A 14496-nucleotide genomic window follows, 5' to 3' on the forward strand; every position below is an offset into this window, starting at 1 on the left:
AAATAAAAGATATTATGTTACCATGTCAACAACTTTAAAATGGCATTAGCACCAAGAAGATAGCAGAGTGTTATGTAACAATGTCAAAAAGGATACAAATGAGCGGAACACTTTCTTATGAAGCTAAAAGGGACTGTTTGGCTAGATACATTAACCATGCGTTTGAATCGTTTGTATCCGTATCTGCTTTTAATGACTATGGTATGAGAGCTCCACCAGAGGGTAGCAGTGGCCCATATACTAAATATGAAAACAAGTCAGTGGGCGGTGTGTATTTGTGACAAACCAGTTATGTCACCGTTTGGAACGCTGGTCTCAATGATAATGAGGACTGTGTAAACACAAAGTATGGAACAAATTATGTGAACGCATTTTGCTCCATTTGAACAAGCAAATCCCACATTTCCCTGTAGATGTAGGCCCAAAAGAGCACTTTGAATGGACTTTACAGTGGGAGGTGTGTGTTTTTGTGTTGACACAGTGAGAGCCTGAAGATTCAGAGTTTAAACTGCATTAACGCTGCTGTTTCTCATACATGGATCAATAATCCATGAAGAAGCGGCCTACGGCCATGTGGCCTGATATATGTCCACTTAACGTGAAGGCCCAGCTCTGTGTCAAGTGCTCTGTAACTGCATATATATCGATCTGAAGTCTTGTTTATGTTGCGATTGTTAGATACGTTTTGAGCCATCATCCCGCCGATGCCTTGGCAGGTCAACGACGTTTGGAACGGATCAAGAGTGTTATATTCGGCCAGTGGACTAATTGTGATGTCAGGAATGGTGGAAGGGGAATGAGGAAGCCCACAAAGCAAGGCGGATAGTTTACTTTTCGTCATGCCATGAATATTTTGCCCGAGTCCATGACACCCACACATTACAGCCAAAATTATCAAAAGAGGCGTTCGAATGCCCCCAATCCAATCCCAAATTCTTCTCTTCGCTTTTACTACCAGCTAGCTTTTTGGCCTATTTTCCTATGATCAATTGTAGCTCAGTGTATGAACAAATAACAGTGTAACAACAGGCCTTGCAACCCCTAAAATATTATTTTATGGAATAAATACTAACTACCAAGATTTCAGCAACACAATTCCCTGTCAAGCTATGAATTACAGTATTCAGATGAAGAATCCCATGACATCCTGAAGATAGCAATGAATGTTTTTGACATGTAAATGACGAATTACAAAATCGGGCCCACTTGAGTGGCTACAAATTTGGTTTAATTTAATCTACAAATTTACTCATACAATGTTTCTCAAGGAGAGTAGGTGATAATAATTCACATCAAAAATGGATTGTACAAAAAAACATGTGACTCATAACAGGACAGCAAAGTCAAGCTTCCAGCGATATTGGATGGAGAGGGTGTGGGGGTTAAGATCATAAAGAAACACACTAGCACAACAGGCAATGAAGCATAGAATGTTTATTTGACCCAGTACACATGATAAACTCAGCTGTGTAAGGAACACAATGTCAGAGGGGGTGCAACAGAAGCCTATACAAGTGTGATCTGTCCCTGGGTATCCCGTAACGTGGCCTTAGCCGGAACTCTGGCCTTTTGCATGCCTCCTGACGACCTGGTCATACAGAACACCCTGCTGTGAGTCTTCATGAGATTTTGTTTCTTAAAAAAAAACAAAAAACATTGCCAGAGCTATACAGCGGATACATTATTTTAAAAAAACAAAACAAAAAAAACAACAAAAACATCAAGAACTGGACTGGACTGCAGGCTTATAGCAAAAATATATACTTTATATAACTTTTAACGTTGCCCTCATTCCAAATAAAATACAGAAACATACAAATGTTCGTCCAAAGACACTAAAGTGATATGTTGGCGGACGCAGTCTTGACTGATTATACCATGCAGTCATCTTTACTGTCATCTTGGAGAAGGTGTCAGAAAGTTTTTGTTTAATTATTATTCTCCGCATGCAATTTGCGATGCAACCAAATCCGCGCATCAGGTGCTGTTTGACAACAGCAAAGTAAAAAAACAACAACACACACACACAAAAAAGAAACGTTTTTAAAAAAAGAAGCTACTTGACCATTTATAAAAGGGTCGCTGTGGGAGAATTTTGTACTTGCATATGCATCCCCTTTGAAATAGATTAGTGCTAATTAGTTCAAAAATTGAACAATACAGCACAGACTTGTACCAAGGTTTGCAGTCTCCAAAGAGGGTGGTAGCGGATACAATCTCTTACGGGTAGGACAATGAAAGAACAACATTTACACAAGAGAGCAGCCAAACCAATTAGCCTGTCATACTCTAGCTTTATAGTCCCAAAAAAGTGGCAATAAAAAAATCATATCTACAGAAATTGAGATTGTTAGTTGAAAATAGGGTTGTTGGACAATCTATTTATGCAATTCACAGCCCTTTCACTCATGTTTTAACTCAGGCGCAGAAGCGTAAAAGCAGCTTCCAGTAGGCAACTCTATAACAGCGCTGCATTTAGTCTTATTACATTTTAGATTTATCTTGCTTATGAAAATCACATTGTCACAAAATAAAAATCACAAACTCTGCTCTTGTCCTTCCAGATACAAGAAATGTAGTCTTCTTTGAGATCTTGAGGCTTTGCATCTTTCCACCGCAAAAGAAGGCGCCAGAGGTTTGAGTCATCAGTCTCACAACCCTCTCCAGTATGTCACATCTTTTACACTTGTCCATTGTTTGAGGCAGATCAATTTCTTTACATGAGATCCACAACGGTTCCTCTTTGCCTCGGAATTAAAAAATCATCAAGAGACTTGGGTAGTGTTTTTGCATTTTTGTGTGGTGGTTCAGTAGCTGCAACCGTCAGGGAAGGGCAAGCCAGCAACACAATGATCTCCGCTGTCCAGTAGGAAGGGAGCGTTCTCCTCGTAGTGGGTGAGGGGCACTGTGTCGTCATCCAGGCCCGGCAGGCTGTCCAGGTCAGCCTTCAGGTTAGGCCTCTGGTTGTCAGGGAAGGCCATGGAGAAGAGGGCCTCGGGGTCGCACACAAACTTGTACACGTACCGTTCACCAGCCACCTGAGCAGCACAATTCAGTAGAAAACATTTGACTCAGACTTTTTCAAATGTACTTTTTAAAACAGATGCACATTGCAAACAAAAAGGATGGAAGGAAAGAGAAGGGGCAACGTGCCTTTACCTTCTGCATGATGCCCTTCTCGTAGTAGTAACGCAGAGAGCGGCTCAGCTTGTCGTAGTTCATGGCTGGTCTGTTCTTCTGGATGCCCCAGCGGCGAGCCACCTTAACAAGAGGAAGGTTACAAACTCATCTGTAATGCCCATAATGGAAAAGCAGCTGCGGCCAAGCCACTTACCTCCTCAGGCTCAATGAGCTTGAACTCCATTCCCCGACCTGTCCAGGCGATAAAGTGTCCGTTGGCCGGGTCGTCTAGCAAAGTGACAAGAAACTGCCAGAGTTGCAGGGAGCCACGGCGCTGGTACGGTGGTCCGTCTCGATAGATGGAAGGCTCCTGCTTAACTTTACCTGCATGCGGGAGAGGAGAAGGGAGAAAATTGAGAGTGGGAAAAAAATGACAATAAAGCAAGCCGAGCAGTTCTGCACTTCACCACAGTCGCAGTGTGGTGAGACATTCCTGCCAGATGGCAAGTGTGAAGTAGACTAGCTATTCATTGTACTTCTTGGAAGAGTAGAAGAATTCAGAAAATGTAGAGAGCTAAATCATGTCTTTCCCTCGCCCCCCCAAAAAATCTCACCTTCTAATCTTTCAGGTACAACACAGGTATCGTCGAAATAGAGTTGAGGATCTCTGTCGAAGGAGAAACCTGAAGTCGAAGTAGAAATAAATACAAAAATGAAAATAAATATACATATAAATGTTGAACTAAATATCAATCAATGAAAAAAAATTCTCTGCTCTCACATTTATTTATTTCATGCTGCAGATACTCGGTCAGGTCGAAATGTTATTCAAATGAGGGGGCGGTCCTAAGCGTCTAAGGTGTCTTGGGTTGGCCTCCGCCGTTGCAAACTTCCATAAATTTTTTTGTATTTAATTTTTGAATTATATTTTTTATATCAGTTTTTAATTTTCACTTTTATTTATTTATGTATTTATTCATTTTTAAATTTGGGCAGTTTTGGTCCTCCGTGGTAAACATGTAACAAAGTGTAGTTTGACGCTAGCATGTACTATCTACTTCTCCCTGACCGGTCACTTAAAATGCCGCTGACCTCTACTCATTCACGCGTGCTGATCCCTCTACGGCTCAATAAATCCCGCACGGATCAGGGGATACAAATACCTCATGGACAAAACATTTCCTAACTCACGAGAGCGAGAGAGAGAGAGAGCGAAAAAACAACAACTTACTTTCGTGGTTATTTTGGTAGTAGCTCCCCGCTGTCCCAAAGGATGAGTGGCAGTTGGGCACTTCTGCAAAACAAAGACATTGGGCATGTAATTTTAGACCACAGACATCCCAGCCTTTGGTGTCATCTCAAATGTGCGCCACATCAAAGTCTACCTCACAGCTGATCAATGTATTTTTGGACAAAGCATATAAAGATACACAGTTTTAAATAGCGTCTTTGATTTGTGTGATAAATATCAGTAATGATGGATGGATCAGTGGCTGCTACCAGTCACATTAAGCTGCAACTTCAACTGCCTCCCGCCCACGCACGCATTTCTCAGAGCGGACTAAAACCCAGATCAGAGCTGTACCGCACGACCCACTCCAGCCCTCGTACGCCCACCAAGCCTCTAAACTGGATTAGTGCTGTGGCTGCTGTGTTAAATCTCAATGATAATCAAGTTACAAGCGGCCGTCCCCCGGGTGTTTGGGCCTGGCTTCCGCTCGTCTCTGCATACCAACCACGATGCAATTGTTCATTATTCTGTGTCCCATCAACTGGTAAGATTGACAGAAATCAGCCGTGCAAGATTAGACTACGCAGGAAGTCGGTGTAGCAAAAGACAGACATGTTAAATATCCGGTTTTTACTGGTATGGTCCCTGCCAAGATCCCAAACATGGCCATCCTCTGCCCATCTCGAGATGATAGCCGTCTGTGACGTAGGTAAGGCCATAAGAAGCTAAGAGGATTTGTCATTACATCACAGCCAGGCCAGCCGGTCATCCACTGTACAGAAAAGGAGAGTATGTGACGTCGTTGGGGTTTTTCCTCCCCCAAAGTTTGAGCGTTTCAGGAAAAGCGGATGTTAATGCGGCAGAGCATAACAGCTGGGTGTGTGGGTGTTAGAAGGACAACAGTCAGGCGCTTGTTTGATTTATACCATGTGACCAAACAGTGAGTCTCTTTCATCGAGGCTCACAGGTTTTCCCACCCCCAGAAGGTGGGCTGACAAATGTTGGGCTTCGTCTTTTACCATGAAGTGAAGACATTTTAAGCCTTTTGTGATCAACTCGTCGTACCTTGCAGGCTGCAAAGTCCGTTGAGGACTCTGGCCTCGATCTATTCCAGGTAGGCTCAGTGAGGAGGTTCTTGCCACCTGACTGGATGACCCATTTACTTTTTGCCCTTAGAGGCTTAGGCTGAGCTGAAAGACCCCCTTTTACTTTACTGGCATGACTCGCGAGGAATGATCAGATTCAACTCAGAAAGTGCAAGTGTGAAAGGGAGTACCTGTGCACCCATGCCGCCATTACACGCTAAAACTTGCATTCATGTGTCAGCAGTCTTGTACAAACACGGCCAGGCGCATTCCTAGCCCTGAGCTAACTGTAGACTATCTAGCTCAATGGGCGAATATGACGTGTCACTCACCGGAATCGAAGCAGAAATCGCGGGGTTCCTGCTTGATGGCCATCGGGTGGAACGCAGTCTGGCGCGGTGGAGCTGGCGGTCCTACGCTGGGAACTCCCTGCTCAGTGTATCTCGGGTCAATGAGTTCTTGTTTGAAGCCATGTGGGGGTACGGCCACCAGGGGTTCGGACATTTGCCGGTGGTATAGTGGTCGGCCCTCATGTGGCCGACCATTGTTATTAGCCAGCTGGGACAGGAAGTGGGGCCTCCCTTGACTCTCAGATGGGGGAAAAGGTAGAGATGGCTCTGACATCTGCCTCTGGAACCTAAAGATGGTAGGAGAAAGTAACATCACAAATCATCACACATCTTTACTCACGTAAACGTAGAAATAAGTTCTATCTTAAATATTAGCATGCTTCCAAAGACGTATTTATATGTTTGTTTTAATGTTTTTTTATGCTAGTGCATACAGAAGGCTTTGATGCAGCCTCTGAACTGAAGAGAATGCATGAAGCAATGGTAGTTATTACAAAAACGGCCAGCAGGTGGCAGCAGAGTATAAGAGATCCCCCCCACTGTTTTAAACAGATTTGTGAATGAAACTTAGCTATATTCTAATGCCAATTGCTGCACAACGGAAACAGATAGAAATATACTTTTTTTTCCTGATGAAAGAAGAGACTCTAATCTTTCTTTTGGTAGGTTCCATGTTTTTATAGCAATAGAACACAATGTTCTGTGGGGCTTGCAAAAAACAGCCAGAAGTGAAGGGAATTGCTTCAGTGAAAATGGCTGGGAGTGACTGAGTTAAGAACAACTGAAAGAATGTCATTCCAGTCAAGCATACAGTTTGAGAAAACTTCACAACTGTGGCCTGATTTTAAGTCGTAATGGACAATGTCAAGGTTAAGGCTACACAGTGATGAGATTAATTGGAACTGCGGTAAAAAAAAAAACAATAGGACATTTGCATTACAGTTTACAAAAAGACATAAGAAGTGATTATCAGCCGGTCAGTAAATTATGGGCACTGCCCAGGATGTGGTGGAACTGCTTACCTGTGCTCTGGCGTAAAGTTATGGGCATCCTGGCCGATTAGTGCACACGGCACGGCGAATGGCGGGCTGTGGACTGAGAGTGGCGGCTGGTTTCGCGGGCCTGCACTCTGTGTGATGGGCTGTTGCTGCTGCGGGACATGTACCGGCCTTGGTCCAGGGTTTAGGTTGGCTACATTGGGGCGAGGGGGAGGTGTAGGCTCGTTGTGGGGGTGTGCTCCAGCGGTGCTAGTGGAACCACATGGAGACACTGGTGTGGAGGGAGGGGTTAATGGTTTGAAACCAGGAGTGGACTTCCTGTCGCAGGCACTGAGTGTCAAAAGGAAAGCGTCAATCAGAGAGGAATTCTTCTTCGTCATAAAATATCTTCAGTTATTTTGTACCTGTAGCTGTAAAGGCACTTCTCTCCGTAGTGCATGGGACTCCTGTCCTGGTGGCAGGGAGACAGCTCTTTGGAGGGAGTCAGCTCACGTTTGATCTTGGTCGGTGGCGGTCCATGAAACATCACTGGACAGAAGCAGGCACACGACAAATTAGACTACCATCAGAAAAAGTCCAGACACCATCTACGTAATCGGAGCCATAGGCACAAGTGCAACAGTTATCTTAATCATATTTAGCACATCATGTGGACAAAGCGTATTGGGTATTGCCTCATCTGTCCAAAGCCACTTTGCAGTTATTTATCCTCTATCCATGCCCCACTCTGTGTAGCTGGGGTGATTTAAATGGCACTATATGCGCAAAACCCCATCAAACTTCACGTCTGATTCCCATTAGGACAGACTCAATCCCAATAGCCATGAATCAGTGTAGCTGCAACCTAATGGCGGTGAATGATTTTCTTCCCTGACTGCTGCTGTAACCATTAGACCAGAGACGCAGCCCTCTGCATACCGGCTGCAGTTACCAGGGCGCCACATGATGGGCGAGAAGAAACTAGATCCGGGAGAGGAGAGGGCGTCAGATGACGAGGCCGTTGATGGACTGCGGCTGAGCAAACAACCAACGTGTGGTCCCTTGTGTGTGCATACTCTGAAGCCTAATGTTGTGGAAAAGATTTTCTTTTTCCCTCAACAGCGCAAAATGGTTGATGCTACTTTGGTGTACCCTTTATATGCTCCAATTGCATTCTGTATGGACCAATTTATTGCGACGTCTGTCGTCCTACCAATGGCAAGTAAACAAGGACAGAAACCAGAATGCCATTCTTCTGATAAGACCTGACCTCCTTGCATACTATGCTGTTGCCATCTGCAGCTCCCCAGAGATGGTTTGAAGAGCTTTCTTCCTTGTCCAAAGTGTCCTGGTTAGAGGCATAACTTATTCAGGGAGGTCTACAGGGCTGAGAGCTTTTGTATTTGTTATGTAGACAATCTGTGATTCACCAGATCAGTCTCATTGTAATCGCCTATCTTGCAATCTGGCCTTGAATAGGTGCGAGAGAACGCCTGCAGCCTGGCAACTGCAGCCACCGCCAGAAACTCATCTCACACTCACACACTGCAAACTCTCTTTACTGACACAGCTATGAATATTCCCACACTGCACTTCTGATTCTTACATCATGCTACAAGGCTGAAGCGGCACACCATCCCAAATTGACAAAAGGGAACTCCAGTCGCAACCAACAGGATACCTTTCAAGACAGGGGTGCTGCACACACACATTTTTGGAAATCAGGGTAGAGGGGGTAAAAGACCGCCCTATCCGCTGGAATCTGGTCCGTTCCGGCAGCGAGGCCCGAGTGCGGGAAAGTGTGAAATCAGATTAGGAGCTTGGCTCATGTGATGCCCCATGCCAATCGGCTGATTAAACTCAAAATGGTTGAGAGGGAGAGGCGGACAAGAGAGCGCGCACAAGCCCAAAGCGGGCTTCTGAGGACAAAGGATGACGTTTGTCCTTGACGGGATTAAGACTTTTTAATAATCAACGGGTGACCCAGACTTCAGGTCAGGGAAAGTTTGTAGCAAATACTCTTAAAGAAGCATACCCCGATGCTCCACAACTAAACTAAGTCGAGGACTTGAGGTAGTAATGCTTAAAACATCCCAATTAGGAGGCAGTTTAGGCGACCTCGGAGGACACGGGCAACAACAACATGAATGAGTACTCACAGCTATCTGACTGAAAGTCTGGGACGAACTGCTCATCATCTGGCACCTGGGCTGTGGGGACAAAGGATAGCAAAAAGTTAAAACATGGCGGAAATGAACACGAACAGACACCTTGGAAAAACTCAAACAGTAACCAATCACCATCTATTAACAAAAAAAACTGTCTAAGTCAGCATCTTGTCACATGCAGGACTTTGGACACCTTCTTGTTGCAAAACACCAAAACGTAAAAGTAGTTCACACTCAAGTTAATGTTCCACCTCAAAACTCCAAGTCAGCATTTATCCAGAAACAAAACACCGGAACCACAAGATTCTCAGAATGTAAAGCAAGTGGAACTCACCTTCTGCAATCCAGATGTCCTGAAGCTGACTGAGATCTTGGAAGAGTTCTATCCAATAGATTACAAATATATTAGTATTCTCTTAATTGATTTTAGTCTTTATTACAACCTAAACCACGCACCTTCTGTGTCCTGGGCGAGCTCAGTGTCCACAAACTTCCTCTTCCTGTCACTGAAGATCCTGCTGTGTTCCTCGACATGAGACTGTTATGGACAGAACATTGGGAAAGGGTACTTTAACAGCAGTCCGATGACATCGGAGTACTGGCGTATCTGCCAGTCAAATGATGGATTGTGGTTCGTCCCATGTATGATGCTTGTGACGTGTACCACTTACATTGGGCGGGACCATGAACGGGACCTGCTGGTCGTAGAAGCCGTCCATGTTCAGTTTCGGGTTTCCTGGGAGAAGGGGGGATGTTCACACTAAAGGGGTGGTACTTTCTGGATCACTAGAAGACACAAAAGCAACACATAAACATGTACGTCCACCGTGTTTGCCATGATGCAACAAACAAGCAGCTTTTTGAGATTTGAGCCGTGCCAGGCGAGATGAAGTCGCACAACGTAAACACGCATAATGCAGTTACATAAGCCGGGCTCATTGACTGAGATGGCAAACGCTTTCCTGTATAATCAGCTTGCACATCTTGAATAAAACATCATGAAAGGTTGTTGTTGGTCAAGAAGGGAAGGAGGCCAGCCCTTGAACTAAACATCAACAGTCAGCAAGGACACATAAAAAGTTGTATTTGTAGAACAATAGGCAGCAGTGGCCTCCATTCTCACATCTCTCTGTGGACCTAGAGATATGACTCACTCTATCTCTCGTTAATGGATGACGAATAAAGCATAGCTGAAGGCAATTACTGCAGACGCTGAGCAGATAGCACTTAGAACATGAGTGTGTGTATGTGTGGCACCATGTTCATGTCACACAAGTCAACATTTAACAATTATAAAAGCCCCCACATAGATATTTACCAGAAAAACAGGTGTATACTTCACTTGCAAATGAAATTGTATTTCAATAGTACAACTAAAGAATGTTTTTCAAATGATGCAGCAGGAGCAAATTATATTAATCGGCTGAGAACAGGTTTCTAAATATGCTGGGAGATTTCCATGGCCGCGGTGTAGCGCCATCCCTGGCTGAGCATTAAAAACAAAAGGCAGTCGCTGTACGCAACATGACCGAGAACGTTAAAAATAAGTGGTCACTGAACACAACAGCCACGGTGTGGATTTTCTGTACAAATTGCGCAACACGATGTAGGCGGAACAAACTTTTGTTAACTTTTTAGCTCCGGGTGGTGGGGTTGTCACCCAATGCCCCCTTTTACTCTTCCCCGCCCTTCCCCCACCCATCGTCACCTTGTTTTTTCTCAATGAAGTGAAACTTGATACTCGATCCGCGTGGAAACGCGTAGGAGGAGGGGAACCAATGGCCCCTCCATTCATAAAAAAAGGGAAAAACATCACAAACAATCCGCCTCTCTGGCGATAAGAGATAACGCAAACAGCGCAACGCACGGATGCTTTTATTATAAAATGTCGATTCATTTATTCATGACGCACGTAAAAAAGTGCTAGTGAAAAAGTAAATAAATTTTGCTAAAATGGCGTTGCACTCTTTTTCGCCTCACACATTTGGAAGGTTTCGCGAAAAATAAAATAACTAGTCCAGCAAAGTAGACATGAAGCTTACCTCGACTGAGTTCGTATGTTTCCTCTTGAGCAAGAGAATGCGGTAAATACGTCCACAGAAGGGAGAAAAAAGAAAGACGAACGAGTAGCTAACGGTGTAGCCGCACGCTCGGGTTGATGTGACCGTCTCCACTCACAAAACTTGACTGAGCTCTTCGTTCATGGATCGACTTGCTTTTCCCCTGGGCTTGAGCGCAACGCGGAGACACACACTGATTGGCCGGAGGGACATGTCTGTCAGCCGACGCAGCCAATGGGGGAACCTTTGCTCATAAATTATGCACGAGATCTAGCTCGTCCAATCGGAGCATGGCACTGACCTATTTTTATGAATGGCTTGATTTCATTCACATTTCTCCCCCCACCCAACCATCGATGGCAAAGTTGATTTAAAGGACCAGCGTCAGTGGAAATGGAGCTACTCAAAAGGAACGAGTGCTACTTTGAACTGTGTTACTGCTTCATTTGCAGTATTTTTCTTGAGATGCTACATCAGTAACCAAATAGTAGTATGTATGCATGTGTCACATATAGTTGATTATGCATTGATTCACTTACTTTTAGGTAAGATAATACCATTACATTTCCCAAATCAAATGGCAAAGCAATCAATTGTTGACCAGAGTTAATAATAACACCAAGAAAGCAAGCTAGTAACTTGTCCATACTTGTCTAGTTGTGTGTATGTGTGTGTATGTGTGCTACATGTGTGCGTACGTGTTGACAAAAATGTGTATAGGAAACAGCTACGCCCACAGGAAGGTTAGAGGTCATGAAAAAAATACAATTTGTCACTGTCACCACTCTGTCACCAAATTAGGACCACCAAGGTACACTCTCGAAAGCGTCTGTCTTGAAAATCCATCCCAACAGCTGGTATGAAAGCAATAATCCATCAAATCCTTGTAGCTGTGATGCACAGATTATGAAACTGTACCGGAGTCAATAATAGTAAATCATGATACAAACCCCTTTCACACTGCCTGGCACAGCTGCCATTTCCCCACCTTTTTTCCTCATTGGTGTTCTGTATCAATGGTGATGAGACGGAGTGGGGGACAAAACTGACAAACACAAACTCCTCCTCCATCATAAGGTTACGGCTGGCGGAGGCGGTCTTAAAAAAAAATAATTGTCGGTTGCTTTATGTGTCAGTTTTAGACTAAACTTAAAATGGGAGTGAAAAATAAAGCATGCTTTGCCTCTCATTTAGAAAAGTACAAATGAGCTTGTTTAAAGAAGAATACTTAAAAAAACAACAACAACAACATTGTTTTAATGTATTTAGGTGTGTTTTAACAAGTTTAAAGCCTGTGGGATATATAATAATTGTAATTTTAATAATTTTTTTTTTTTTTTTTTTTTTTTTTTTTTTTTTTTTTTTTTTTCCCCTGACTTTATGTTTTTTGGATTTGTTGGGGTCTGGATGTTTCTTGGGCTGGGGAGGAGTTCTGGTGGGGGGTGTCTGGTCGGTGCTGGATTTCACCTTCCTTGGTTTTCTTCGGTCCCCTCGGGTCTCCTGGTGTTCGATTTAGGTGAACGGTATAAGATTTTTTTTTTCTAATAGGTTTTCTGGTGAGCTAACAAACACACGCACGCACGCACGCACACACACATACTCACCCACACACACAAAAAAAAAAAAAAGTATGTATGTATGTATGTATATATGTATATATGTATGTATATATGTGTATATATATATATATATATATTAAAAAAAAAAAAAAAAAAAAAAAAAAAAAAAAAAAAAAAAAAAAAAAAAAAAAAAAAAGAGCAATGATGATGACATTTCCGAATGAACAATACTGAGCTCTTAAAAAAAAAAAAAAAAAAAAAAAAAAAAAAAAAAGAAGAAAAAAAAAAAAAAAAAAAAAAAAAAAAGTAATTTTAATAATTTTAATGGCATTGATTATCAACTGTTTTGACCCTGGGACCCTATTTTTCTATTGTTGTCAAGTCAAATAACTTTTACAGAAGTTAAGAGCAATAAAGAACATGTCTTGTTGAAAAATAGCCTTTGAAAACGTATTAAGGATGATATCAGTATTGGGTCAATACTAGCCTTATTTCAAGGTGTCAGGTACTTGTGAAGTCAGCCGATAAAAGCCACTAATACTTAAAGCAAAAAGAGAGAGAGAGAAAAAAAAGAAAAGGTCATTAAAATTAATCCAAATCAAACTTTATTTATAGAGCACCTTTCATACATTACAATCTAAAAAAAGCTGGGTCAAAAGTAACCCAATTATAGATAAAAAATGGACCGATCCACTTTATGGGTCAATTTGACCCAACTTTCTGGGTTGTTTTATAAAAAATGACCCAATTTTTTGACCCAAGTATAAACCAATATTTATGAGTTGTTTTAGCCCAAAAGAGTTAGAGTGTAAAATGCAACTGAAGGTGCTAAACAATTAAAACATCCATAATTAAATAAAAGACACCCCCCACAAACCCTTCCCCTCCGGCAGGCTATTCCATAGGTGAGAACCGTGGCTAAATGCAGCCTCACCATGTGTTTTGGTCCTCACCCTCGGAACAGTTAAAAGGCCGCTGCCAGAGGACCTCAGGATCTGCGACGGTTGATACGATAAAAGCAGGTCAGATAAATAAGTTGGCCCAAGACCGTTAGGAAGACATGTAAAACTTCCTTGCCAGTAGTAGGCACTACACTGTGGCGTTTTGACACATTGACCAATCATCATTTACGGCGTGACATAATCCGAATTTGTATGTAAACCTTAGTCTATTGCTAAGCCTATGCTAGCACAGTACTAAAGTCATAAATACAGTATATATTTCACAGTATATTACAATGCCATGTCACTGTGTGAAACTGCACTATATCCCACCTCCCTGTGTTGTGTGTTAAAGACGGATCAATTCTGGATCTTGTATTACGGCGCTGAAGCGGCATTACGCTCGGTCATGCCTCAGGTCAGCGGCTTGTCTTGCAGCGAGATAAAGATGTGTGCTTGTGTAGGTGTGAGTGTGGCTAAAAATAGCAGCTGTCAAATTCAATTGTACGCATGCTAGGCGTGAAATAGCAGAGGACGTGTTTGCAAGCAGAAGCCCGCGGGGACGCTAGCGCACCTTTTTTTCGTGGAGGATGTGGTGGGTGCTTACTGGGAGGCATTCAGAGGACGAGCGCATTGTGTTGCTCGGGCTTAAAATAAATGCAGCATATATGCAGACTGTGCATTTTGCTGCCAGGTCAGGACGACTTCCTCGTCCCTCGAAAGGCCGACTCGAGCTAGTGTAGGTCAGTGTGACGCCAGCCTATTTTGCCCAAGCCTAATTTGGGCTGATTCTGATCTTTACTTCAGAACACTCACATCAGAACATCCATTATTTATATGCTTAGAAATTAATAATTAAAAATACAAAAAAAATAAAAGTACATCATCTCTGCATGCTCTAAATAATTATGTACTTTACATGTCGCTATGTGAAATACAATTCATGTAAGTTTGGTGTTCAATGAAAAACGTGCATCTACAATTTTCTTGTTGATTTTTTTTCTT

At 42.9% G+C, this 14496-nt stretch overlaps 1 protein-coding gene across 2 annotated transcripts; it reads right to left on the reverse strand.

Annotated features, from left to right (window-relative positions):
- Window positions 1–1419: 1419 nt before the first annotated feature.
- Window positions 1420–11121, reverse strand: etv5a (ETS variant transcription factor 5a). Of its 2 annotated transcripts, none has more exons than XM_086091806.1 (13): window positions 10974–11121; window positions 9603–9717; window positions 9388–9469; window positions 9266–9313; window positions 8923–8973; window positions 7189–7312; window positions 6809–7114; window positions 5769–6073; window positions 4352–4414; window positions 3735–3803; window positions 3335–3504; window positions 3160–3261; window positions 1420–3038 (listed from the first exon to the last, which is right to left on the reverse strand). In XM_086091806.1, exons 2-13 carry the CDS (start codon window positions 9648–9650, stop codon window positions 2808–2810), a joined length of 1599 nt encoding a protein of 532 aa, XP_085947932.1. In that variant the 5' UTR covers window positions 9651–9717; window positions 10974–11121; the 3' UTR covers window positions 1420–2807. The 2 variants fall into 2 exon arrangements, with proteins under 2 accessions (XP_085947932.1, XP_085947931.1); XM_086091805.1 differs by having other exon boundaries at window positions 3154–3261.
- Window positions 11122–14496: the final 3375 nt, after the last annotated feature.

Source organism: Leptonotus elevatus, chromosome 12 (genome assembly GCF_054856555.1).
Source record: "Leptonotus elevatus isolate MCC_2025b chromosome 12, RoL_Lele_1.0, whole genome shotgun sequence".
NCBI classification, from domain to species: Eukaryota; Metazoa; Chordata; class Actinopteri; order Syngnathiformes; family Syngnathidae; genus Leptonotus; species Leptonotus elevatus.

Excerpts from the sequence above, each read along its gene's own strand:
- etv5a (XM_086091805.1), bottom strand. The coding sequence starts at position 9,650 with ATGGACGGCTTCTACGACCAGCAGGTCCCGTTCATGGTCCCGCCCAAT. Across the intron at positions 4,415-5,768 it reads CGATTTCTGCTTCGATTCCG|AAGTGCCCAACTGCCACTCA; the intron begins GTGAGTGACACG and ends TTTGTTTTGCAG. Across the intron at positions 3,039-3,153 it reads GCATCATGCAGAAGGTAAAG|GTGGCTGGTGAACGGTACGT; the intron begins GCACGTTGCCCC and ends TGTGCTGCTCAG.